The sequence below is a fragment of the Solea solea genome, chromosome 21 (genome assembly GCF_958295425.1).
Source record: "Solea solea chromosome 21, fSolSol10.1, whole genome shotgun sequence".
Taxonomy (NCBI): domain Eukaryota; kingdom Metazoa; phylum Chordata; class Actinopteri; order Pleuronectiformes; family Soleidae; genus Solea; species Solea solea.
In genome coordinates this window covers 9446534-9472437 of record NC_081154.1, presented here as the reverse complement: position 1 = coordinate 9472437, position 25904 = coordinate 9446534, and the positions used below count along the sequence as shown (strand labels likewise).

Below are 25904 nucleotides of genomic sequence, written 5' to 3'. Positions count from 1 at the left end.
CAATATTTAAGTTGGTATTAATAACAGGCCTTTTAATCCTAATCTTTAATCTTAATGGTTAAATCTTCACATTGTACCCTCTGCTTCAAGAAAAAGAGGAAACGACTCAGAGGAAGAACGGCTGTGACGGTTATAGTACTTACATTACTGACATGAACTGCATTTTATTAGTCAGAGATAACATTTTATATTCATTTCATTCCTGTCACACAGCTTAACAGTGGCTAGCATTGTTGCCTCACAACAAGACGGTCAGGGATTCAAATCTCTGTTTAACTGAGGGACTCCCTGTGTTCACCCATGTCTGGTTCTGTGGGTTCTCCGGGCTTCTTCCTACAGCCCAAAACTTGCAGATAAAGTGGAAGATGCTGAGTGAGTCAGGATGTTACAGCTGACACATTGGTTTAAATTCAAATGTATTTATTTCAACCTAGTATAAACTGTGTAATTGAAGATGGATCAGTCTTCAGCTTCTTTTAATTCTTCCTGCAAAGAAACGGAGTAAATACGCTGTTGAGGTTAAGTATGAATAGTTTAGTCCAGGCTTTTTTGTCAGTGGGAATGTTATTGATACAAATCATACACAGATCAACTAACAGATCAGTTGTTACCGGCTTCATTAAAGTGTCAACCTCCTCAATGGAGTCATCTTTGTCAGAAGGCCTTTCCTGTTCCCCATGCGAAGTCACTGGTCTTTCAGTCATTATCGTCCCCTCTGCTGTTGCATCACTCATGGACTCATCTGTGTGTTGCCCGTCTGCTTCTGCCTGAGATGTAGTGGCCAGAACATATTTCTGTTAGAAGCACTGAACCTTTGTAGCCTTGTATTTACATCTCTTACTTCTTCACAGTAAGAGAAAACCTCTATCCCTTACAAGGGTTTTTTTGAGAAATATTCTGCATTGTATACAAGACAAGGTTTACACCTGTTTGACGAAGATTAAAGTAGATCAGATACCTTTTCCTGAGGAGCATGAGAACTTGAGTTATGTGTCTCCAGTGCAGTTTCTGTTGTTTGTTCTTCAGGAGAAGATGTTTCCTCTCCTTTGAGATCTTCATTTCTCGGGTCTGTGGTCGACTCCACCAGTATAGAATCTGCGGGTTTATCATCTTTGACTTCATTGACCTGGTGAAACAATAGTCAAGAATTATTCCTGTAAGTTTCCCTTCACCTTGGCTCCTCTGACATCAGTCTACTGTCCCTAATCTGCCCTGTTAAATTCAGATCACTTAATCTCCTCTTCATCACTCTGTCCGTATCGATCAAATCATTCTATATCTGCTGTATTTCAGCAGCATCACCTTCTCTGCGTCTTGAGATTCATTGCTTTGTTTGTCGTCTGGTTCTTCTGTGATGTCTGTTTTTGAGTCATCAGTGTCTTGGCCACCAAGCGTGGCGTGTGGGTCAGTGTGCTCAGGCTCAGCAGTTTCGGCTTGATCAACCACCTGCAGGACAACAGTGAGACACAACAGCGTCACTCTTTCTGTATCGTCATTCTATATCTTCTAGCTTTTGCATCATCGAGTCACAAAGTTGAAAGCACATGAGCTGTATTTTCCAGCAGCATCCCCTTCTCTGTGTCTTGAGATTCATTGCTTTGTTCGTCGTCTGGTTCTTCTGTGATGTCTGTTTTTAAATCATCAGCGTCTTGGCTGTTAAGTGTAGCGTGTGGGTCAGGGTGCTCAAGTTCAGCAGTTGCGGCTTGACCAACCACCTGCAGCACAGTTGTGAGACACAGTAACATCACTATAAACCTTAAGAATGTAACTTAAGATACGATTTTAGAAAACTATTTTAGTCACTTTAGTCACTTTAGTCAGGTTTCAGCCTGAAATCTGAGTCTATATTATCTTCACCTTGACTCCTCTGACCTTGTTCTTCAGTCCCTAATCTGGACAGTTATCTTCTCAATTTTACACCATCATGTACGTCACAATATCAAATCACATGAGCTGTATTTCAGCAGCGTCACCTTCTCTGAGTCTTGAGATTCGTTGTTTTGTTTGTTGTCAGGTTCTTCTGTGATGTCTGTTTTTAAATCATCAGCCTCTTCTTTGCCTGTGGCGTCAGCCTCGGCAGATTCAGCTTGATCAACCACCTGCAGAATAACATCACCATTAACCGTGAGCCCTCTCCACTGTTCAACACTTTATAATCTTTTCTAGGAATATTTCATTGTGATACAAACCATCCAGGATGTCATGTCACAGGTGTGCACTTATATAGATGTAATTTCACCACAGTGTCTCATCACCTTAACCTCATCTTGGTCATTCTTCTCTTCTTGACTGATGTTGCTTGGCTCCTCCTCAGTTTTCTCGCTCCTTGACTCCTCTTGGTTTTTTCCAACACCCACTTCCTCAGACTCCACTTTGACCTCACTGCTGATGGTCTCGGAGAAAGTATTGCTAGCCTCCTCTGCTGGTTTTCCCTCAGGTGATCCGGACCTGGTGACATCATTTGTGACCTGGCAGACACACCATCTCCTTAAACCACGTGCAGTCACTCATTTGATGGCTATTTCCACACCACACAAGTCGCGTCATGCACAAAGTGTATCAGAAGGAGCGAAAAACACGATGTCCCACTACCACCACCACCACCAGCACCTCCAACACCTTAACAAAGGTAATAAATCAAAACCAAATAGAGGGACGTGCAAATGATCACCATGGAGACACAGCCAGCAGCAGCAGCACACCGATATGAGAGCCACTATTTTACTTAATCACCTGTGGGGTGTTTTTTTCCTGAGCTTGACTTTGGAGTTCATCTGTGCCCTGCTGGTTTTCAGGATGAGGTGTGTTTGGTTTCTCCTCTGTCACAGGCGTGACGTCATTAACAGCTGCTGTCGCTGGCTCCAGAACATCAAACCCTGTATGCTCCTGTTCAGAGATCAGGTGTTGTGCCCTTGAAAAACTTTGGTCTTTTCTTCCCGTTTCTCAATTTTTTGGGGGGTTATTTATTTAAAACAGCAACTTATCAAAATGGTTAAAAAAAGTGTGGATCCTCTAATGTTTTAGGCCTAACTGTATGTTACAAACTATGAGTAACTGAAGAAATTAAAACTCCAGGCCTTGCAACAAAAAAACATTACAGGGATTTTGTCACACAACATACTTTTTTTGACTTTTCCAAGGCCTCACTGATCTTTGGCTCCTCCCCGCTCAGCTTCTCCTTGTGCAGTGCCTGTTCTCTGGCTTTCGCCTGCTCCTGCTCCAGGAGATGGGCCTTTTTCTGCAAATGGAAAAATGGTACGGCAACAAGGCTTGTGACTTACAGAGAGGACACTATTACAGTTGAGGATGGATTGATAAAGTAGCCTATTTTTAATTTCCTTCATATCTCCATGCAGCTCTTTTAAGAGAGGGTTTATACGGCCAGAGTCTCCACAAGATACTTAGTGTTATAGCACTCAGACTGAGCAGCTTAGACTGTCTAAGCCTGTGTCATCCTTTACAGTGGTTCTTAAAACCTTTGTTTAACTTCAGCGCCTTGAGATACACAGTAAGTGGCAGTGGAGGAATGATTATTGTTAGTATCAGCAGTTTCACACTGGTGAGTGTTTGGCCATGAGATGCTTCCATATTATTATCCCTGGTGCCCAGGTTATAGTTTTTGTTTATTGACTGAGCTTTAGAGACTTTTTGGCCATTTTGCACTTAATAATGAAGACTGTTGATTGACATTGTTGCCTCTTCATTTCAGCTCATCAGTTGCCCTGGTTCGCTGTAGTCGAGTGCTTTCGACATAATGACGTAGTGCTCCCCCTACTGACAAGGAAGCGGAGATGCAGCTCACCTCCGCCTGATGTTGAACATTGGAGTTGTACTTGTAGAGCCAGTGAGCCAAGTATAAGATGGGCTTCACAGGTCGCTGCTCGGACACTTCAGCCAGTCCTTCTGCCAGACATTCTCCAAGATGTTTCTTTATATACTCAGAGTCCATGTTTTCTTTCTTTCTTTCTTTATTTCCTGAAATGCAGAGTTCACGTCGTAACCTGTAAAACAAACACGAGTCATTAATATAGTATGTTTTTCTATGTGGCTTAAATTCAACTTATACAGTTTAAAACAACTTATAATAGAGTAAAAACACACACGGACAAAACACATACCGCTGAGCTTCCGGATGTAACGACTGTCTCCATAGTAACAGTGTCGCGTTCTTCTTACTTCCCTCCGGAACGTTTAAATAGTTCCTACTCACCATTACATTACGTTTATTACCACTCACAGCCAGACTGCCAGTAGGCTTCTCATGCTTGTTTTTATAAACTTTTAAAATGTTTTATTTTAATGTGTGGTTTCTTGGGAGTTGCCTCCTTTTTTTGTGAAGTTTTACAAAAGGTGAGGGGGAGAAAAAAAATTATGTTGATACTTAGGAATCATGGCCAACATTTCTTGTCTATTTTATATGTCCTATAGCTTGAAACAGGGACGATTTTCTCTCGTGGGTTTACAGGATGGCTTTTTCAGCTGCATGGGGGAGGTGATCGCAGCAGGCTCCATTTCCAAGAAACAGATGACACTGGTTTGCATTTGTAATCACAGATATCATTTTCCTTGTATAATCATACTGCACACCTTTCAGCCAAATATAGCCTTCACACTGACAGCAGGACTCGCCCAATCAGGCTCGAGATCACCGATCACAGTCCTGTCCTTATAACTGGAAACAGAGAATATTTGATTTCAAAATCAAAAGTCAGATGTACTTTACTGGTGAATTATGTACAATGTGACCCTGTCATTATGACACTGGGGATTTGTTTGGTGAAAATATAACATTCTGTCAAATCTAGTGGCAAAAATGCCACACTCTGCGTTGATGTTCAAGTAATAAAACATAAAAACTTCTTTCAGTAGTTTTAAGTTTTATGTGACTCTATATTTATGAAACTATATGAACATCTGTTCTAATTTAAGTGATCCTGACTAAATCATGAACACTGGTCGTTTAAGTCAATCTTAATCCAAATTAATTTAAGAACTGCTGTCATTTTACTATGTACTATGTATAAAACAACCTCCACAACTTGATCTATAGTGGTTGACAAGAGGTTTTTTCCACTTTGCTACTTTCTGGAACAGAAAGAAAGAAAAAATAGTACAATTGATCATTTGGGAACAAAACTCTTCACTCGTCACATGAGAAAAATATTAAAACTACAGCAGATTTCTATAGGAGTTCTGGCAACTCTTTGCTTTAAAGGTTTAGGTATTGATCCACTTTTTGGGACCTAGTTACCTCACAAAAACCAAGCTACACATCTGAAATGGGTCAATTTATAAACCCGATATGTACTGCTGATCTTCTTTCTTTTTAATCTGCAGGAATAAATGACGAATTGAAGTGTGCATGGAAGATCACATGAACACATGTGAAGGTGACAGGATAATACCACGGCCATCTTGTCTGAACTATAATGAGAAAAGGTCCAGATGTAAATGCCGGGCTCCACCAGCAGTGACCAGCTGTGTGGGAACAGGGAAGTCGGAAGTGTCAAAGGTCTCATCTGATCCTACCTGGAGCAACTGCTCCGGTTTCACTGCCAGGCACCACCACCCTGCGTCAGCAACAGCTGTCCTGCCTGCAGCCCTGCACTGGCTGCCAGAGAAAGGGCAGAATTACGTCCTTAGTGTGGTGCTGGACGGAGGACCTGATTTATTAATTTATTTTCCGCCAAGTTTCTTGGATTCTGTGGGAATATTTTCTGCAGCTTGTAAGGTAACCTGCCACCTGTCCTCTGTTGTCTTCGACGAGTATAAAGATGACTCCTGCTTCAAGCTTGGAGTGGGAAAGTTTGCCATCAGGCTGCAGCTTTCAGGGTTTTACTTGGTCGTGGCTTCACTGTATTTCACAGTTTGGTGCTATTTTTTATTTTCACTTTATAATTTTTGGATGAAATAGACTAATGTCTCATATTTAGGATTAAAATATAAAAAAAAATACCATTGTTAAATTTGTTTTTCCCTGCTTTACATTTGAACACTTGACTTAAGTTTTACATTTAAAAGGTAAAAAGAAAATTCCTGTGTTATGAATAATAGAAGGTCTTTTTTTTTTATTGGCACTTAAAATAATGAGTTGCTCTGCCAAAGGAATAACACGCAAAGACGAGCTTTAATACGCGCACCTTTACTCTAATAATAAACATGAACCTGTAATGGAGCTAGAGTCAAATTTGAAATGGTAGATTTATGGCGCCTCAGCGATGTTTTTGAATGTGTGCATGAGTGAGAGTGTGTTTGGGTTGTGAAGGCGCGGGCACATGCGGCGCCTGCCGTGTGTGTTTCTCCTTCTACTACACCATTAGATGTGAAACGTGTGCGTGAGCAGCAGAAAAAGAAGGACACTGGCTTCACCTGCCAGGTAAATGTCTCATTGGAGCCACATGGCTTGTAATGCCCAGTGTGGGCGCTTTGCAACCCCCTCAGTCCCACTATGTCTCCTCCCACAGGGACAAAGATTTATTTTTAGGTCAGGCCTTCATGGCAGATGGGCCAGATACTATGATGCTGTGGATGCTCATATAACCCACAATTTCTCTGCTGTCCAAATCAGAGGTTTGGGACAACAAAGGGGGGCCCTGTCTCCATGGGGTAAATTCAAAAGGTTGGACTAATAATTAAGCTGTGGAGACTTTCTTATTAGATCTGGTTTGCAGTGCACCTGCAGGCCCGATGTAACAAGCTGGGCTTCAGAGCTCCAGCTGTAGATTTTAACACGGATGCGTATCATCGACTCTTTGAGTATTGCATATCAGTGTATTCCATGGCACTCAAGAAAGCGAAGCTGTTAATGAGTGAATTTGCAGTTTACGATTCAGAACGGCGCTCCTCTGCGCTGCGTGATTGGTGGCACAACAAACACGTTTGTGTCTCAAAGGGCACAGTGTTGAATAGGGCATGGTCGAACTCTGGCCGAGTGTGTTTGTGTGTCTCGCATCACATGTTCTTGGACGCAGAAGGTGTCGGTCTTGAGTTTCTTTCACCAACTGAGCCCATGTGATTTCTTGGCTGGGCGTCTGTATTTTCCACAGTACTCAAAAGGTAAAATAAGGTAAAAGATAAGGAAAGAGCGCCTGCCTTCAAAATATGCCATATCATTCTTTCAATTAGGTCATCTTAAATATCTTTGACGTTAGTTTTGCTGTAATCGTGACGCATAGAAAAAAGTACAGTTTTTAAGACATGATTCACACATAATTTGCTCTTTTCACTGGTGTTATTAATACAAAGGTAACTCCCTCTGGCCCCCATAAATTGGACAGATTATTCTCAATATCATGTCCACATGTAATTCTCAGATTTGTGTGCAGCAAGTGCAAAGGCCAAATGGGTCAGTTTGAAGTGACAGAGATCTGTTTATAAAGCTGTATGACAATAAATCAAAGGATGGCATCAGTCCCTGTGATGCAAAACAAATTCATTTCATTGTGTAGGAGGTTATATCTAAGACTATACAAATGTTGTTTATTTCATGATTCTTGAATCAAAAGATTCAATGGGTAATATCTCTGCATTAAAATATCTAAAAACAACAACATTGATGTTTAATATGCTATTATTTTTAATATCTATTTATTGATTTTTAATTGGTATATGTAGATTCATTCATTTTGATTGGCTTTTAGTAATGCCATGTGCGTAGCGGAGCCACTTCTGTGTTTTACACAAGGTTTGCCTTTGAAAAACCCCATAAATAATATTCTTTCATGCCAGGACTCTTCAGTATGAAGTCCAGCAAATATTTTACAATAAAAGCTGTAAAAAAGGAATGGGATCAGGTCACAGAAAAGCTAGAGTGCTTTCATTTTGTAACATATACAGGACGTGCTTGTGATTGTGACACATGCGACTGATATTTCATCGCCATTGATCTGCGGTTCAGCTGAGCTGAGATTCACCAGCTGGAGTGAGGTGTCTAATCATGCTCTTCAGTCGAGACTGGAGAGAGGGAGGAGGGAAGGGAAGGAGAGTCAGTTGGTTGGTGTCACACTTTTTAAATAAGTTGATATGCAATGTAAGAAAAAAAAGAAAAGCTGGAATACAAGGTGAGAAAAGAACAAAGAGGATCAACCACTTTATCAGGATGTGAGCCAAAGCTCATGATTCCACGTTGCTTCTGTCTTTTGTTTTAGTTTTCATTGAGAGAGAGAGAGAGAGAGAGAGACCTCAAGTGGCAGAAATTACATATTGTGCATTTAATGACCTTTTATGACCTACCTGCAGTAGCTTCAGTGGGCTGTGGCCCACACTTTGGAAAGCACTGTGCTGGATATTATGTTCTGCCCAGTTTAAGTCTGGATTTATTAATCAGGTGGCCTACAAGTCTCCGTCTGCAGTTATCACATGGAGATAACCCCAAGGTCTTCACAGCTCCTCGGCATGCAGCGATAAAAGCATACCACGGGTGACAACAGCTGTCCTATAACGCATGCAGTGCCCACATCTGAAAAAGACATATCAGAGGCACTCTTAATTTGAAGACAGCAATCAGAAGACACCACTCTTATGTTCCAGTTAGAACAAGCATGCGTGACGTTGTGATGTTAGACGTGTGAAACCCGCCCGGTGACAAAATACAATGGCAGGATGGGATCTAGCAACAGGTGTAAACGTCTGCTTTAATGTGGCTCCCTATAGGGTTTGAAATACAAGGTTAACTGGTGGGTGACAGGGTGTTGAAGCAAGCTGGGGGAGAGCAAACCACAGTGATGTGATCTGACCCCGTGAGAAAACCCGGGGGAAACAGGAGCACGGTAAATGTCAAAGGACGTGTGAATAAAAGTCCTTGTTTGCTCTGTAGTTCTGTCGTTTACAGCTTAACCACATGCCGGGAATGGAAGCATAATGAGCCGACGGACACATTGTGCCACGTTGTCACATGGACCTGTTTTCCCAATCACGTTAACTAGAGTTAAACCAATAAATCTTTGAAATTGGTTGAAATAATAGACGCTTGTAGACGAGTGTAAACATGTTACCGTGTTTTTACACTGTGAAGGTGTCGGAACCCTGAAATTTAGTGAACTGCTAATGTGAGGAGAACGCCACTCGCCTCTGTGAACTCATGCTGCATTTGTGACAAAAATCCCTGTCGCTAGTTGGGTTAGTTTCCGGAGATGAACATTGGCATTCGCATTCCAGGGCCAGCTAGTGTAACGAAGAGGTATCTACATTACCCCTGTCTATATACTCAGCCAGAATGTCACAGGTCACATGGTCCTCACTGACATGCAAGGTGATATATATACTACTGTCGGGGAAGGCCTCTGAAATTCAACATTCCCTCAGTCTTCCTCAGTTTGCCACCTGTCCACAGTGCAATTCAATGAGCATGGAACTGCGTTGACTGTCTTCAGTTAGACTCTTAAATCAAACCAGTGGTGTAAGTACCTAGAAAGATTTACAGAATATGAGTAATCTTAAACTATATATATATATATATATATATATATATACATATATATATATATAAATTTTATTTTGTTTTATACCCCCATTTAGATGGTTCAGATGTGGGCAGACCAACATTTTAAAATATACTAAGTAACTATTGTGACTAGTGGTACAAGGTCATTTTGGTCCAAACTGTCCACAGAGAACAAAACTAAACTTATTGTCATAACAGGCCAGCAGCAGAATACTTGTGTTATTGTTCTGCTAGAGTAAGAGTGAGTGGGTTTGCATGTTCAATTAAGAATACAGTGAAAAAAGTAAGTTCACTAAAGTAAACAATCAACTCTTACCTGTTACCTGTACGTCAGAGTTTAGGGCTGCCATCACACTTTTAGTGCGTTGATTAAATAATATGTTACATTTTTTGGGTTAGAATTATTAACTCACCTATTACCTTACCTATTTCCATAACTAACCTTGTTAGGACACTGCATTGACTTACAGTCATAGTGGACAGCTTAATCAAAACCTTATGTTGGTCCATATGAAGAATGCAGGTCCTGACATTGTCAGTGTTTGAACCAGAAAGTGTCCTAAAAAGAGAGAGAACAAATGTTAAAATGCACTACGTTAACGTTTGACACCTATTTTCAAGTGCATTCTCAATTCCATTTTTTTTTTTTTTTTTACCAAAGTAAGTGATCTGACTACTTGTAACATTTGCTTTCCAGACAGTACCAGATTTTCTGGACAGGTTAGGTTTAAGCATGATACACATAATCTATTTTGACCGACACTAAATATCCAGTCTTGCCTATACTCTTGGCTCTTTCATGCAGAGAGACTGATTAATGTTGCTACAAAACCTAACATGCTGCCAAAACATAACCGACGCGGGTGACAGGGCACCAGAGAGCACTCTTTTTTTTTTTTTTATAAAGATTGGCACATTTTCAGCTGAGGGGTGGGCTATTTCTTTAAAGGACTTTTAATGCCTTTAGCAGGGACAGTTTCATGCCATACAATTAGGAAATGTTTACCATGAGCCACAGAGGAACACATCCATCCAGGACGGCGGTATATTTTAGGTTTGGCTCACAGACGAGGGCATCAGGGCCTGTGGCTCCCAGAATGATGGTTTTGAAATAAGATGATAAAGGAGGGGAAACTAGGACTTGGGAAGGGAGTAGCTGGACCATTGACACTGAAGTGCTATTATTCCAGATTCTGTGTGTGTCTGAAAAAGTTGGGTGAGCAGGTTTGATGATTGATAGGGCTGATATTCGATGATTGAAGTCTGCCTTGTATCAAAGGGGGATTTGGAAGCTCGAGTGTCACGGAGCAGGATGGCGATGGTGGGGGGTACAGGTTGTAAAGTGCTAGTGAGGGTGTGGGGGCGGAAGCGCAGTGTGTTAAGGGGCCCCCGGTGTGAAATAGAAGGGAGTGTAGAGAAGCTCGGTAAGATATGTTGGCATGCTGTCCTGTTTATCGCAGGGATGTGAGGAGCAGAGCAAAGGCTCGGCCAGGAAGGAATGAGCAGAGTCATCGAGCTCCTGAAACACGACGCCGCGTCTTGATTGCCCGAAGCAGCTGGGCAGCCACCATATCTGTGCAAGTGTGTTCATCACTTCCATGTGTGTCCCATCACTTCTCTTCTGTTCGAGAGAAGTGGTTTGAGTGTGTGTGTGTGTCTTTACACGCGTAAACTCAGCAGCTGCCTCTCTTCTGTTACCAGCTCGTTTGTATGAGTTGGTGATTAATGCTGTTTTACTATGTGTTAAGTTTAAAAAGTCCAGTGATGTCACAGGGCAACAACCAAACAAACATTTTTTATTAACCTTTATTTTACTAGGAAGTCACACTGAGATTGAATAATAATGAAAATAATGGCCATTAACTATGCATTTTTCATAATTAAAGGTTGATTACATTAATGATCAGTTTTGATAAATAAATACAAAAAAAGCTTTTTGTTGTTTATTTTTAATTGTTTGTACATACAGTAATTATGTGATTCATGTAATAGTAAAACAACTAATACATTTGGATAAGCAGTAATAACATTATTATTTTTTTTAAATTATATATGTGAGTGAGAGCAGCAGCCTAACATTAGCTGCTGCAGAGGAAACCAAGTGATGTTGACTGGTTGCTAAACACATCAAAAGGATGTAAGCAAATGCCACTTGGACCCAATGCAGAGCGTCAGCGTCTGCTAACCTCATAAGTAATTTGATGTACACAAGCAATGTCGTGGTCCCTTTAGAACGGTGGGAAAGTCTATGCTCTCCTACCGTCTGGCCTTTTTTGTTGCCTGTCGTGACACTTTCAAGCACTCGCGGTGCTGCAAGTGGTGCCGCCTCAGAGACGTAGAGCACATGGGGCATCGCAGGTTTCAAATGTCATCGGCAGTTCCACCAAAAAGGAACTTCCCCTCCAAGGTTTTCAGGGTGACATATGAGGTTATACAAGGCAGCAATTAACTAAAGTTGTGTATTTATCATCCTTAAGCACTACTGCACACATTTTGTCAATTAGGACATAACCAAAAGTTCATTTTTGGTTGATTCATGTATCGTTTTAAAATGAATATGAGAAAAATTCCTGGCTGTCAGACATTTGTGCAGGAAAGTAATATATGTTTTGCCTCTGGTGTCTTTGCTATTTGTCAAAGTCATCATGCTTCCTGTATTCACCGATGGTCCTCCCTCCAGCTTCTTCTAGGGAGACCTTGCTGAGGCGGTATCCCTTCGCGATGCGAAGATGGCGAAACTGCTCCCTCCCTCAGTCTACCACACGTTACGCCCCTTCACCCAGGAATCACTGGTGGAGATCGAGAGGCTCCAGGAGGAAAGAAAAAAGGCCGCAGAAGTAGAGGGCCATGAGGATCAGGAGAAACCAACACCTCATGCTGACATGGAGGCAGGCAAGGGCCTGCCCATGATCTATGGAGACCCTCCATCAGAGGTGCTCAACACACCTCTGGAGGACCTGGACACCTTCTACCAAGCGGAGAAGGTCAGAGTCTGATTAAGTGGGCTGATTCAGCCACATTGCACTCCTGTTCTTACAAAAATGATGTGACAAAAATGTCTGTATACAAATGTTTGTCCTTACTCATCATTGTTGTGTGTTTCAGACATTCATTGTGATCAGCAAAGGAAAGACAATCTTCAGGTTCAACGCAGAACCAGCTTGCTACATTCTGAGCCCCTTTAGTTTGGTTAGAAGAGGAGCCATCAAAATTCTCATACATTCATATCCTTTGAACCATTGTGAATTATTGAGTGTGTAGAGTTTTAGAGATGAGGAGTAAAGCGTTGCTTTGACAAGATAACATTGAAGTTTATTTCCTTAATCCCGAATTTAAATCATTCAGCTTGTTCATCATGGTTACAATTCTGTCAAATTGTGTGTTCATGACAATGAGTAACCCACCAGCATGGAGCAAAACTGTTGAGTGAGTACCTTAGTAATTCCAGTTATATATATATATATATATTTGTGTTCCCATCACTCACTCCTGTTCCATAATGTCTTGCCAGGTATGTTTTTACAGGTATTTATACCTTTGAAGCAACAGTCAAAGTGTTGGCGAGAGGTTTCTGTGTTGGATCTTTTACATTCCTTCGAGATCCATGGAATTGGCTGGATTTCATGGTGATCAGCATGGCGTAAGTTACCATATAGCCTACATGTCACATTGCGTTTTTGTATGGAATGTTCTCATTGTGTGGCCATTTTGAATTGGGAAATGTGTAGACGTGATGCAGATTGCATTTAAATAATTGTTTTATGTATTTCCACAGATATATTACTGAGTTTGTTGACCTTGGCAACGTGTCAGCCCTCAGGACATTTCGTGTACTTCGAGCCCTCAAAACAATTACTGTGATTCCTGGTATTTTTTATCACTTATTATGATATTTTTATGTGTCTTTATACCTGTATTTCTAAAGATTGACAGCTTTTAAATGTATTTGTCTTTGTAACTTGCCTTGCATGAATACATTATTAGACACATTTATTATCATTTATCATATGCCACACTGACAGACACATATATCTTGTTTTCTATTAGGTTTGAAAACCATCGTGGGCGCTTTGATCCAGTCGGTGAAGAAAATGGTGGACGTCATGATTCTTACTGTGTTTGCTCTTGCTGTATTCGCCCTCGTTGGCCTTCAGCTTTTCATGGGAAATCTGCGCCAAAAGTGTGTGCGATGGCCCATTGATACAAACAACACCATGGACATGAATCAGACGACATACTCCAACAGTACATTCGATTTTTTGCAATATATTGAAAACCCAGGTATATACACCGCTATCGTATTATGTCTCCTCATCAAAATTGTTTCCACACTGGAGCAGATGTAAGTATTTGTTTTCTTGTTTTGTTATAGAGAATCACTATTTTTTGGCGAACAGCCTAGATGCTCTTCTTTGTGGGAACAGCTCCGATGCTGGGTATGTATTGTCTTTTATCTTCTCCAGGTATCTTTTGGGGGTTAATTGTTTCAAAACTGTTACAGCAAACATGTTAAATATATCACACAAGTATGGTGTTGAGTGTGATTTTGTGTCTGGAGCAATCATTGCATGCTGACTCTCCTCTGTTGATAGAAAGTGCCCCGAAGAATACACATGTATGAAGGCTGGGGCAAACCCCAACTATGGCTACACCAGCTTTGACTCATTCGGCTGGGCCTTTCTCGCCCTCTTCAGACTCATGACCCAGGACTTCTGGGAAAACCTTTTCCAGCTGGTTGGCACTTCTTTTATTTGTTGCAGTCAGATTTAACCTCTATCTTGGAACTTCTGTCAATGCAAAGTTAAAGAGAATCTTGTCCTTAGTTCTCGCAGTTTCTCCTTTGCTCCAACTACACAGACCCTGCGGGCAGCTGGTAAGACATACATGCTGTTCTTTGTGGTGGTTATCTTCCTGGGCTCCTTCTACCTCATCAATCTCATCCTGGCTGTGGTGGCCATGGCTTATGATGAGCAGAATCAGGCAACTCTGCGAGAGGCCAGAGAGAAAGAGGAGGAGTTCCAGCGGCTACTTGAGCAACTCAAAATTCAACAGGAACAGGTAACTATAAGGATAAGTAATAAGGATACAAACAGATGCCACGGTGGTTTACCGAGGGTTGTTTATCACATAAGTGTAACTACCTCAACTAAAACTCTTTAAACCAACAGGCTCACATTATTGGGAGCCAAGTCTCTCTGAGCACTAACAAATCACTCAGTCGTCACTCTTTGTCGGCGCTGGCGGATGATGAACTGAGTCTTGAACATGACGATGTTGTCAAGGATTGCAATGGGAGAGTCATCCCTATTGTGCTCGTCAGAGCACCCACCATGGTTAAGGTCAGTTGTGTTAGTGAGATTTCTTGCGACGAGCACTAGCTATGTGTAAAGCTGAAAGTTTACCAACTTGTTTTCCAGTCTGCTGTGGATTATGAACTCAAAGAGATGTCACTAAGCTCTGGGCACAGCATGTATCGTCTGAACGAACCGGGCATGGGACAGAGGACTTCAAGTGCTTTGACTGTGCTTACTACAGCTGCCATGGATGGTATAGAAAATGCACCAGCAACTGTTAGACCAAGACGAAAAAAATCACACATTACATATACATCTTATTTTCTTTATTTGTTTTTATGCAACATGGTTGGGTAGACGTATCTAGAAGGTTCCATTGCCTGCAGGCAGAATGCTGACAAATGAGCTCAAATTTCTAAGATGCAGTAACATTGTCTAGTGGTTGCCACAATCAGGCTAATCACATTGTATGCAGGAGAAAACGCTGTCAGCATTTAGTGTCACACCATGGCAGTGTTAAGCTCAGGCTATTTCAGCTCAACTATGACCTTGTGCAGCAAGAATTTCAATGACACTCAGCATTGGCTTCTGTCTCCATTATCACGTAGACTAAAGATAACCCATATGTTTTGATGAAACTGACAGGCACACTGCCTAATTGTTTTGTTTTGTCTCTGTTCTCTCTTTTCTAGAGTTGGAGGAGAGTCATAGGCCTTGCCCCCCTGGCTGGTACAAGTTTGCCGACATTTTCCTAAAGTGGGACTGCTGCAAGCCCTGGGTTGACTTTAAAAATTGGATGCACTTTGTGGTGATGGACCCCTTTGCCGATTTGACAATCACCATTTGCATTGTACTCAACACCCTCTTCATGGCCATGGAGCACTACCCCATGACAGCAGAATTTGACTACATGCTCTCAGTGGGGAATCTGGTGAGTTTGCACCGCATCAAGCTTTAAGGTTAATTGCAGAAAAGTTCTAATGTTTACAATTTGGTTGTGTCAGTTCTTGTACAATCTTTACCTTTTTGTTTGTAGGTTTTTACCGGGATTTTCACAGCGGAAATGGTCTTCAAGCTCATTGCCATGGATCCCTACTATTATTTTCAAGTTGGCTGGAACATCTTTGACAGCATCATTGTCACGCTAAGTCTAGTGGAGTTAGGGCTGGCGAATGTCCAGGGACTGTCTGTCCTTAGGTCTTTTCGTCTGGTGAGAATCATTGGTTCATTTAATTTGCATCCATTTACAAACAATGACATTACTTCCTATGTTATTCACTGTCTCTGTATGTGCATGTCCTGTGTTGGAGATAGCTTCGTGTCTTCAAGCTAGCCAAATCCTGGCCCGTGCTCAACATGCTAATCAAGATCATTGGTAACTCAGTGGGAGCTTTAGGAAACCTGACTTTGGTCCTGGCTATCATCGTCTTCATCTTCGCTGTGGTGGGCATGCAGCTCTTTGGTAAGAGCTACAAGGACTGCGTGTGCAAGATCGCTGCAGACTGTGAGCTGCCGCGCTGGCACATGAATGACTTCTTCCACTCCTTCCTCATTGTGTTTCGCATCCTGTGCGGGGAGTGGATTGAGACCATGTGGGACTGCATGGAGGTCACCGAACCTGCGATGTGTCTGATTGTCTTCATGTTGGTCATGGTCATTGGAAATCTTGTCGTAAGTACAGCCGGGGATTCAAAAATCTATTTAGTAACTTGTCATATGTGTGTCTGTATATCTATGTCCATGTGCAACTCAAAGGTCACACACAGTGGGATGCAAGAGTTTCTGCTTCGAATATTATGTTCTCAGATGGTTCACATATCTCATTGTAATGCCAGAAATGTCTGCGGTCTGAATATCTAAGCATTCTATACCATACCAACCAGCTGAGGGACACACAGACACAGCCATGATATTAGATATCAGACACACAAGGTATGTTTTTGTTGTTAGGAACTGAAAAGCACTGTGAACATTGGTACCTGTTAAACTCATTCAGCTGCACTGACCTTTACACAGGGTGTCTGGGTGAAGATGCTCAAGAGTGCATGACGCTTAGTGAAGAATCCTAAGTGTCTGGAGCAGGAAAATATGAATATTGTCCCTGACATTTAATCTTGGCATCACAGTCAGGGCTTCACAGATGACGTTTCAGCTTCACATTCATCAGCTTGAGCCAAAACCATTTCCTGTAAGGGTATTCATAGAAATGGGAAGGAAGTGGCTCATTGTCAAGTGCTGACAAAAGTAATGCAGTGACTGCACTGGGCCAATATTATCATGGCCTTCCGCTGGTTTCACACGCGCCTGGCCCTTCACTCGTACTCCTCTGCAAACCTCTGCACTGAAGGCACACACACTTAACACTTAACTTGTGTGGGGGTTTCTATTTAAGTCAAATGACTCGAGCCATCAAACAGAGGCTTTGACCTTGAGTATGTGCTAAGATCCGGCTCAAGTAAGCATGCTGCCACTGGAGGAACAAACACAGACAGCTGAGCGAGCAGAGTTCAGGAGGCATTGGATCTGGGTGTTAAGAAGAAGTAATTTGATAGCAGATTGACCCATAATCAGTGGAGTTAATCACATCAAGCCATTGGTTCTACAGCATATCGAGCGATGGAGTCGATGTGACGCGCATGGTTAGACTTGATGTGGGTGGTTGGAGACATGCCAATCATTTTGGGCTAACTAACCTCTCTCGTATAACCTCCACTCACAGGCCTTGTGTTGCACACAGACATCTTTACTGATTCACAGATCCTACACTGAATGAGATAGATCAACTTTGTAACCACGATCTCGTGCTAAACCTGGGAAACAAGAAGTGAGAAATTGACTTACAGGTTTAAGAAACTAAATATAGCTACTGTTAACAGGACCAACACGTTTATCCAGGCTTCTGTTTTTAATTATTTTGATATTTTGTAACTATACACACACAAAAACACATGTAAAACACGTATGCTCGAAGCCTCAGATGTACATTTTCACTACCTTAATGGCTCTTTCGTGTTTCATTGCTTCAGGTGTTGAACCTCTTCTTGGCCTTGCTGCTTAGCTCGTTTAGTGGTGACAACCTCTCAGGGGGAGATGAAGATGGAGAAATGAATAACCTCCAGATCGCCATCGGCAGGATCACACGGGGCATCGACTGGGTCAAAGCATTAATCGCAAGAACTGTACAACAGATTCTTGGCAAAAAGCCCAAGGAGCCGGATGAAGGTCCAGCAGATGACGTAGACCCTAAAATGGAGGAGGTTGAAATGAACCACTTGGACACCAGTCAGGATTTCAAAATGGTAGACGGGGTAGCTAACTGCTTAGTCGAAGGCCGGCCATCTGGATTTTTTGTGGGTGAAGAACTCAGTCTCAATGTGCCAATTGCCCAGGGAGAGTCAGACTTTGAAAATCTTGGCGAGGATGATACCGATGATGACGACGAAGAGGAAGATGATGTAGCGATTCCAGATGAAAAACAAACACATCAGAACAGAGTGAGAAAGCTTACCTATACCTTACCTGTTCTATTTGGTGGCAGATCACCCAGTGCAATACTACTGTATGAGTAATGAACTGTGTAGTAACGCCACCATATTTGAATTTTGAATCTAATGTTTAATGTTTCTGCTTTATAGTCACTTTTCATTGCTGTTCATTTTGTTTGTTTTTAAGGTTTATGGTATTATCCTTTTGGTACACAGTTTGAAAAACTTGACAAAATACCAGTTTATTAAAACACATATTCCACCGATCAGGTAAAGGATAGCTGGTTGAATAGGGAAATGTATGTGTATTCACAGTTATGTCCTGTACATATATAAACATGTTTAAATTAGGTTTTTATCTTGCTGCTTATGAATGGTTACTAAAGTTAATTGCTCTATTGCTTTGTTCCAGAAACACTCGGAGGGTCAGTGTAGTACAACGAGAAGGGCAAAAGTGAGTAACCTTGAGGAAATGTGTTATTTGAGTTCCACAATTATTAACAAAAGGAATAATATTCAAAATATTCTCTCTAGTTCTGCCGAATTATGTGCTGTAGGATATTTACTACATTAGGATTTTAGTGATAGCTTTGTAACTTGTGCTTTCCTATGATTCCTGATCAGATGGGTGCTCTGAGCGATGGGGACTCCTCAGTTTGCAGCACAGCAGACTATCAACCACCTGAGCCCGAACCAGAGGAAGAAGAAGAAGAAGAAGAAGAGCCAGTGGAGCCAGAGGCCTGCTTTACTGATGGTACGTGTAGCCTGTGAAACTAGAACCGCACATTTGTTTTCCTACCAACAATGGTTCTTGTTTTAAAAAAGGGGGACAATGCTCATGCTGCCGAAGTCTGATACGTGGACATAATCCTTAACCCTTGCTCTCCTTTAGAATGTGTTAGGCGCTGGCCTTGTCTGACTGTGGACATCACCCAAGGCAAAGGCAAGAAATGGTGGAACCTCCGAAGGACTTGTTTCACTATTGTGGAACACGATTGGTTTGAAACCTTCATCATTTTTATGATCCTGCTCAGCAGTGGAGCTCTGGTGAGTGCTGTCACCCCGCAACAGTGATACTGTATGAAGATTCTTTAATACTGCTAGGACATGTATCTTGATATTGAATGTCTTCTCTTGGTAGGCCTTCGAGGACATAAACATAGAAAAACGCCGAACCATCAAAATTATTCTGGAGTATGGTGACAAAGTTTTTACCTATGTCTTTATCATCGAGATGCTCCTTAAATGGGTGGCTTATGGCTTCAAAACCTACTTCACCAATGCATGGTGCTGGCTAGACTTTCTTATTGTAGACGTAAGTTTTCTTGTGTGGAGCAGAACAAATGTGAACTCTGTTTACATCAGTGGTAAACGCTTGAATAGGAAATGTTTTGATTCTTCCCCAGATTTCCCTGATTAGTTTGGTTGCAAACTGGATGGGTTACTCTGAACTTGGACCAATCAAATCCCTGCGGACCCTCAGGGCGCTACGGCCTCTACGAGCGTTGTCCAGATTTGAAGGGATGAGGGTAAGTTTTTGTCATCGATGCTCAGCATTTGAGCAGTGTGCTCTGCTAACATTGACCCCATTTAGACCTGGCATTAAAATGCAGTTTGGACAATTGGATTGCAATCAGAGTTAGAGCTTACTCACATGATAATACATGTCTAAATGGACCCAAGCTGGGTTAGGAAGGGATTGTTATCCAAATAGGCACAACTACCTCTGGATCTGTCAGGGACAGATTGTGATGACAGTGAAAACAAATTTAAATAAAATGTATTTCTTCATACACTTATGATATATGATACAATGTGAACACTGGATTACTGAATGTAATCAAGTTTAGATCATATATACAATCTGAATAGGAAATTAAATAAAATGCCAGGTGTAAATGGGGTTGTTGATTTAAAATGTTTAATGTACTAATATGACCAGCTTCTCCCTGTTCTATTTGTTGAATACATGCTTACACCATGGCTGCTTTAACAGAGCTGAGTGAGGTAAGAGTGTCGGCAGTGACTGAGCACAGCATCGACTCACACCAAGTTTAATGGTCCGCCTTATACTCAAAATACATCAGGAAATAATGATATGTCTTTTTCTAATTGTAACTATATCCTCTCTGTCGGGCAGGTGGTGGTAAATGCTCTTGTTGGGGCGATTCCCTCAATCTTCAACGTGCTTCTGGTGTGTTTGATCTTCTGGCTCATCTTCAGCATCATGGGCGTTAACCTGTTTGCTGGCAAGTTCTACCGCTGCATCAACACCACCACAGATGAGGTTTTCCTCCTCTCTGAAGTCTACAACAAGAGTGAATGCTTGGCCATCAGTGAAGCCACACAGGAAGCTCGCTGGGTCAACGTCAAAGTCAACTTTGACAACGTTGGACAGGGCTACCTGTCCCTGCTTCAAGTGGTGAGGGGCACTGTTGTTTAAAGAGAGCTGAAATTGTTGTATGCAATGAAACACATTTTGAAACAATGCTCTTTATATTTGCAGGCAACTTTTAAAGGATGGATGGACATCATGTACGCTGCTGTTGACTCAAGAGAGGTAATTTTTTATATTAACTATAGCTTTACTTTGGTCTTTGTTCGGTTTGTTGTTGCATATTCTTTGTACGTGTTAAGTTTGTTTGTTTTTGCAGAGATACACTACAGACATCATCATATTGAGAACAGCTAGTATTTTAAGCTTTAAATATTGGTTGGTTGCACATTTTCTTTTTTAGAGTAATCCATCATTGAAAATGAAGTTTGGTTTAGGTTGGGGTTAACCCTAACCCATGATTTATGGTGGATTCTGATGCAGAAGTCATTTAACTCTGAATCAGTTACTTCACTCACTAATTACATCTTTAAGGCATTTGACACAACTTTCTGTGGTTAAGGTTTAAGCTTAAACTGTCCATCTTAATTGGACACTGCTGACTGGGTTGCCATAATGACACTCAAAGAGTAGTTAACAACATGCATGTACTGTCGATATGCAAGGTATTCCGATCAACCAGTACAGTGAGTTGAGAAAGCTGTATATATTAATTAATAACACCATTCTGCACTTATAATTGAACATGCTGTATATTTAATAAATACTGTATGTGACAAATGGCTGGCTTGTATTAAATTCCAGTATAACCTTTAATCCTATCCCTGCTGTCTCTCAGTCATATTTCTTACTCTGTATGCTTCAAAAGTTTCACTATCAAAGATCTGCTTTCTATAAAACAAATTGTTTTCATCAACATGTTTTCTTCTCCTTAGGTAGAGGATCAACCGACTTATGAAGGCAACCTCTACATGTACATGTACTTTGTCATCTTCATCATCTTTGGCTCTTTCTTCACGCTCAACCTCTTCATCGGTGTCATTATCGACAATTTCAACCAACAAAAGAAAAAGATAAGTTTCTCCCTTTTATTAGGGGTAAACTGTCTGCACTAATACAAAACTATTGATTCCTGATTAACAGTCCGTGTATCGTGTTGTGTCTCTGCACTTAGGAGATAAGGACATATTTATGACAGAGGAACAAAAGAAATACTACGAGGCCATGAAGAAACTTGGTTCAAAGAAGCCACAGAAGCCAATCCCACGTCCAACGGTATGTCATTTATTTACAACTGCATGATGATGTCAGTTTCTGCATTTAATACAAATCATTATTGACGTTGAAAAGTATAACCAGGGTCAGCTTAAGTAATTACACAACAGCTCGGCATTCGTGGAATGATGATGTCGTCCATGACACCTGCGCTGACCTTTTCGTTGCACAGATGGTGTGAACAGGCCAAACGACCCTAATGGATTTGTATTTCCCATGCCCTCACCCCACTCTCCCTTTGACCTACAGAACCCAATCCAGGGTATGGTGTTTGACCTCATCAGTCAGCAGTTCTTTGACATCTTCATCATGGTGCTCATCTGCCTCAATATGGTGACCATGATGGTGGAGACGGATAATCAGAGCGCAGAGAAGGAGGATTTGCTGTTTAAAATAAACGTGGCTTTCATTATCGTCTTTACTGGAGAGTGTACATTGAAGCTTTTTGCCCTGCGACAATACTTCTTCACCAATGGGTGGAATGTTTTTGATTTTGTCGTGGTCATCTTGTCAATTGCTGGTGGGTAACTTATACATTAGGTGCTATTTTTTTCAATTTCAATTCCACACCACAAATGGCACAGATAATATGTTGACTCTGATTGTTTTCTTGTTCTATTTTAGGTATAATGCTCTCAGACCTGATTGAGAAGTACTTTGTATCTCCGACGCTATTCAGAGTGATCAGACTCGCCAGAATAGGCAGGATTCTGCGTCTTATTAAAGGAGCTAAGGGCATCCGGACGCTTCTCTTTGCTCTAATGATGTCACTCCCTGCCCTCTTCAACATTGGTCTACTGCTCTTCCTTATTATGTTCATCTTCTCCATATTTGGCATGTCAAACTTTGCTTATGTCAAAAAGGAGGCCGGTATTGACGACATATTCAACTTTGAGACATTTGGCGGTAGCATCATTTGCCTGTTTCAGATTACGACATCTGCAGGCTGGGATGGGCTTTTACTTCCAATGTTGAACAGTAACGCTCCAGACTGTGATCCAGACTTTGAGAACCCAGGCACAGATGTAAAGGGTAACTGTGGCAGTCCAGGTATGGGTATGATGTTCTTCTGCAGCTACATCATCATTTCATTCTTAGTGGTGGTCAACATGTACATTGCCATCATCTTGGAGAACTTCAACGTGGCACAGGAGGAGAGTGGTGATGCACTCTGTGAGGAAGACTTTGAGATGTTCAATGAAACTTGGGAGAAGTTTGACTTGGATGGAACTCAGTTCATTGAGTATAGCCAGCTCTCAGATTTTTGTGATACCTTGCAAGAGCCACTGAGAGTAGCCAAGCCCAACCGACTTCGCTTGATTGAAATGGATCTACCCCTGGTCATCGGGGACAGGATCCACTGCCTGGATGTGTTGTTGGCTGTCACACAGATGGTCTTAGGCGACACAGTGGAAATGGCAGCCATGCGGGAGAGCATTGAGGCTAAGTTCATCCTGAACAACCCCACGTCAGACTCCTTTGCACCGATTACCACAACGGTACGCCACAAAGAAGAGCAGAGTGCTGCTGTGGTCATTCAGAGAGCTTACCGCATGCACCTACTGAAACGTTGCGTACGCCATGCTGCTTTTATGAATCGCTCTAAAAGGATAGGTAGAAAGGACGAAGATCAAGAGCCACCTGAAAAGGAAGGGCTGCTTGCACGGAGGTTGGGAGTGCTCTATGGGAGCAATTTGGACCTGGCAGAAGAGATGGAGCAGGCTGTTCTAGAGACTCGAGTAAACCGGGAGCCTCCAAAATCAGAGACACTGCCAGAAAACATAGAGGCTCAGTGTGATCCAGAACCCCCTGAGCCAAACATCATTGTCGTACCTGTAGAAATTACTAATGAGGTCTTATTACATTCTGCTCCCAACCAACACATTTTGGCCCTACAGGCAAATTTAAGAGAGTCAATTGTATAAGAGTAGAGTTTTTTTCTTTTTTCTTTTTTTTTTACCAGTCATTAAAGTAGTGTAAGTGCACTAATTCTCAGTAGTGATGCACATTAGATGAGGAAGTTACACAGTCGCAACAAACAATTCCTGTTTTTTTCATGCAACATTTAAACCCAAACTTTTGGAGTGGAAACTGGAGTGCATGGTTTCCTCTTATGATATCTGCTATATGGGAAATGTCAGGTAAATAAATCATCATCACTCTGTGCCTTAAATTCTTTGTGGATAACAGAGTAAGCAGTAAATTGTACCTTATTTGACAGCTTCAATTTAAGGGTACAATTAGATATGATTTCTCAGGATGCAACTCTTAAGAGGCAAAATACACGGGAGACACTTTTTTCTTTACACTTACTGTCAGCCGTTGCAGTTACAGTCTTTGTTGTTGTAGAGTGACACATTGTGGACCAGGATCTGGGATTTGATGGATTTCTAGTGCAAAATTCTTCAAGCTGCAACATACAGCCAAGGTTTGCACCTTATATTTCAGGAAAATCTAATTTTAGTAGATTTCAGGGAGTACTACAGTCTTTCATCTAACTTTAGATGAAAAAAAAAAAACCATGCTCCCCTGTTTCTGTCCAAAGTGCAACTTGAACATCACATGACAAAACTTGAATTGGGATTTGATAGTGTTTACGTCATATGCAAGACATTAGCATAACTGAACTGTACTGTAAAAAAAACAACAACAAAAAAACAGTCTACCAATTTGCTCAGTCTGATATGACATGATTGCATCACTAATGTGAGAGTGTACAGAGCAAATATTGGCAATGCGCCTTATATGCATGCAACACTATGGAACTGATCTAATACCTCGTTTATTTTCATAGATGGAAAAAGTAAAAAAGTAATATAAGTCACTTTTTTGTGTGAGGTCTCTACACGCAGATTATCCTAATCAGACACTAATGATGTTCTATCACTGAACTCCTTTTGTACATTGTTAAATAATAATAAAAAGCATATCTAGATCAGATTTGTCCAAGTCCATCAAATGAAGCTCTGATCTATTTTAGTCATTATAATAACACAGGAAAGCCAATAGACTAAACATCTGTCCCTGACTTGCCCAATTTGTATTGCACTATTAATATCCCTTCAACCTTGTTGACCTCTGTTTTCATCACTGATACATGCATGTCTGTTTTTTTTCTACAATTGCCCACCCTCAGATATTTGCTGATTTTTAACAAAACTCAAAATAGTCTTTTAGCCCATCTGATTGTTTCTCTAGACTTATCTGTGAATGCTCATTCGAGATGATGACGACGATGATGTTTATGTTAAAATAACAGACAGAACCCACTTAATTCTGTTTGCCATATTTGTTAATGAATCAACAATAAGTACTCCATTTTAGATCATGTTTTGCCTCAGTTTAGATTATGTGCATTGCACACAGCTGAATGTTTGTGTAGCTTAAATATTTGACTGCAGTTTTATGTTTATGTTCATATCTAGTTACAAATATATACAAGTATTTATTTTCCGTAGGAATTTTAGGCATATATGAGCCTTTGTTGACTGGATCTATTCATCTAATAATCTCACATGTGGAAAGGTCACTTCACCTGCGGATTTGTAAGTCTTAACTGAACTTAAAATGTCTTACTCTGAATATAAATAACATATGCACTTTTACAGTTTTACAGTTTCTAGACTTTTGAATTTCCTGTTTGTTTGTTTTTTACAGTAGATCATAGAAGATTTTTCTGCTTCTCCCGAGCGTGTGTAGTCAGCACTGTTTTAACGTCAAACCAAGAGAAAAAAAAACAAAAAAAAATAATGAATGTTTCCTCTGAGGTGTTCTATTATGACAGTGATGTCTGTCATGTGACCTGCAGATTGACTCACTGCTGCACCACTAAACTCTAGTCTCCCCTTATGGTACAATCATATATACCTGACACTATCCACCCTTTGTTTACATTAGGAAGTCATTACTACCACACCCCCTGTTAGTGTTGCCTGTATATGCATCATTTCCTTCTTGTATATTTATATAATTTTATTATTGTGAAAACTGTAACATTATTGTTAGAATAAAGTTCTTGGGGGACAAGTGGGTTTGTGAGCCTCTGTTGTCAGGAGCTTATTTTGTGTGTCGCT

The 25904-nt window shown here is 41.1% G+C and overlaps 2 protein-coding genes across 3 annotated transcripts; one reads left to right on the top strand and one right to left on the bottom strand.

The window, feature by feature from the left end:
• Positions 1-178: 178 nt before the first annotated feature.
• On the bottom strand, positions 179-3991 carry LOC131448840 (uncharacterized protein DDB_G0286299-like). Its single transcript, XM_058621630.1, has 10 exons — positions 3803-3991; positions 3122-3238; positions 2734-2886; positions 2256-2468; positions 1974-2099; positions 1545-1715; positions 1303-1446; positions 959-1126; positions 612-767; positions 179-486 (listed from the first exon to the last, which is right to left on the bottom strand). Exons 1-10 carry the CDS (start codon positions 3947-3949, stop codon positions 460-462), a joined length of 1422 nt encoding a protein of 473 aa, XP_058477613.1. The 5' UTR covers positions 3950-3991; the 3' UTR covers positions 179-459.
• Positions 3992-5570: 1579 nt separating this feature from the next.
• scn4aa (sodium channel, voltage-gated, type IV, alpha, a) lies at positions 5571-25869 on the top strand. 2 transcript variants are annotated; one of them, XM_058620890.1, is made up of 27 exons: positions 5571-5731; positions 12123-12426; positions 12548-12668; positions 12781-12868; positions 12954-13082; positions 13218-13309; positions 13490-13723; positions 13815-13878; positions 14035-14176; positions 14300-14500; positions 14611-14781; positions 14860-14989; positions 15429-15667; positions 15773-15946; positions 16051-16407; positions 17763-18230; positions 18634-18675; positions 18846-18975; positions 19114-19268; positions 19363-19536; positions 19628-19750; positions 20362-20643; positions 20728-20781; positions 21492-21629; positions 21727-21831; positions 22081-22351; positions 22456-25869. In XM_058620890.1, the coding sequence occupies exons 2-27, from the start codon at positions 12172-12174 to the stop codon at positions 23754-23756; spliced, it is 5640 nt and encodes a 1879-aa protein (XP_058476873.1). In that variant the 5' UTR covers positions 5571-5731; positions 12123-12171; the 3' UTR covers positions 23757-25869. The 2 variants fall into 2 exon arrangements, with proteins under 2 accessions (XP_058476873.1, XP_058476874.1); XM_058620891.1 differs by lacking the exons at positions 5571-5731; positions 12123-12426; positions 12548-12668; ... (3 more) ...; positions 13490-13723; positions 13815-13878 and having other exon boundaries at positions 14092-14176; positions 14275-14500.
• Positions 25870-25904: the final 35 nt, after the last annotated feature.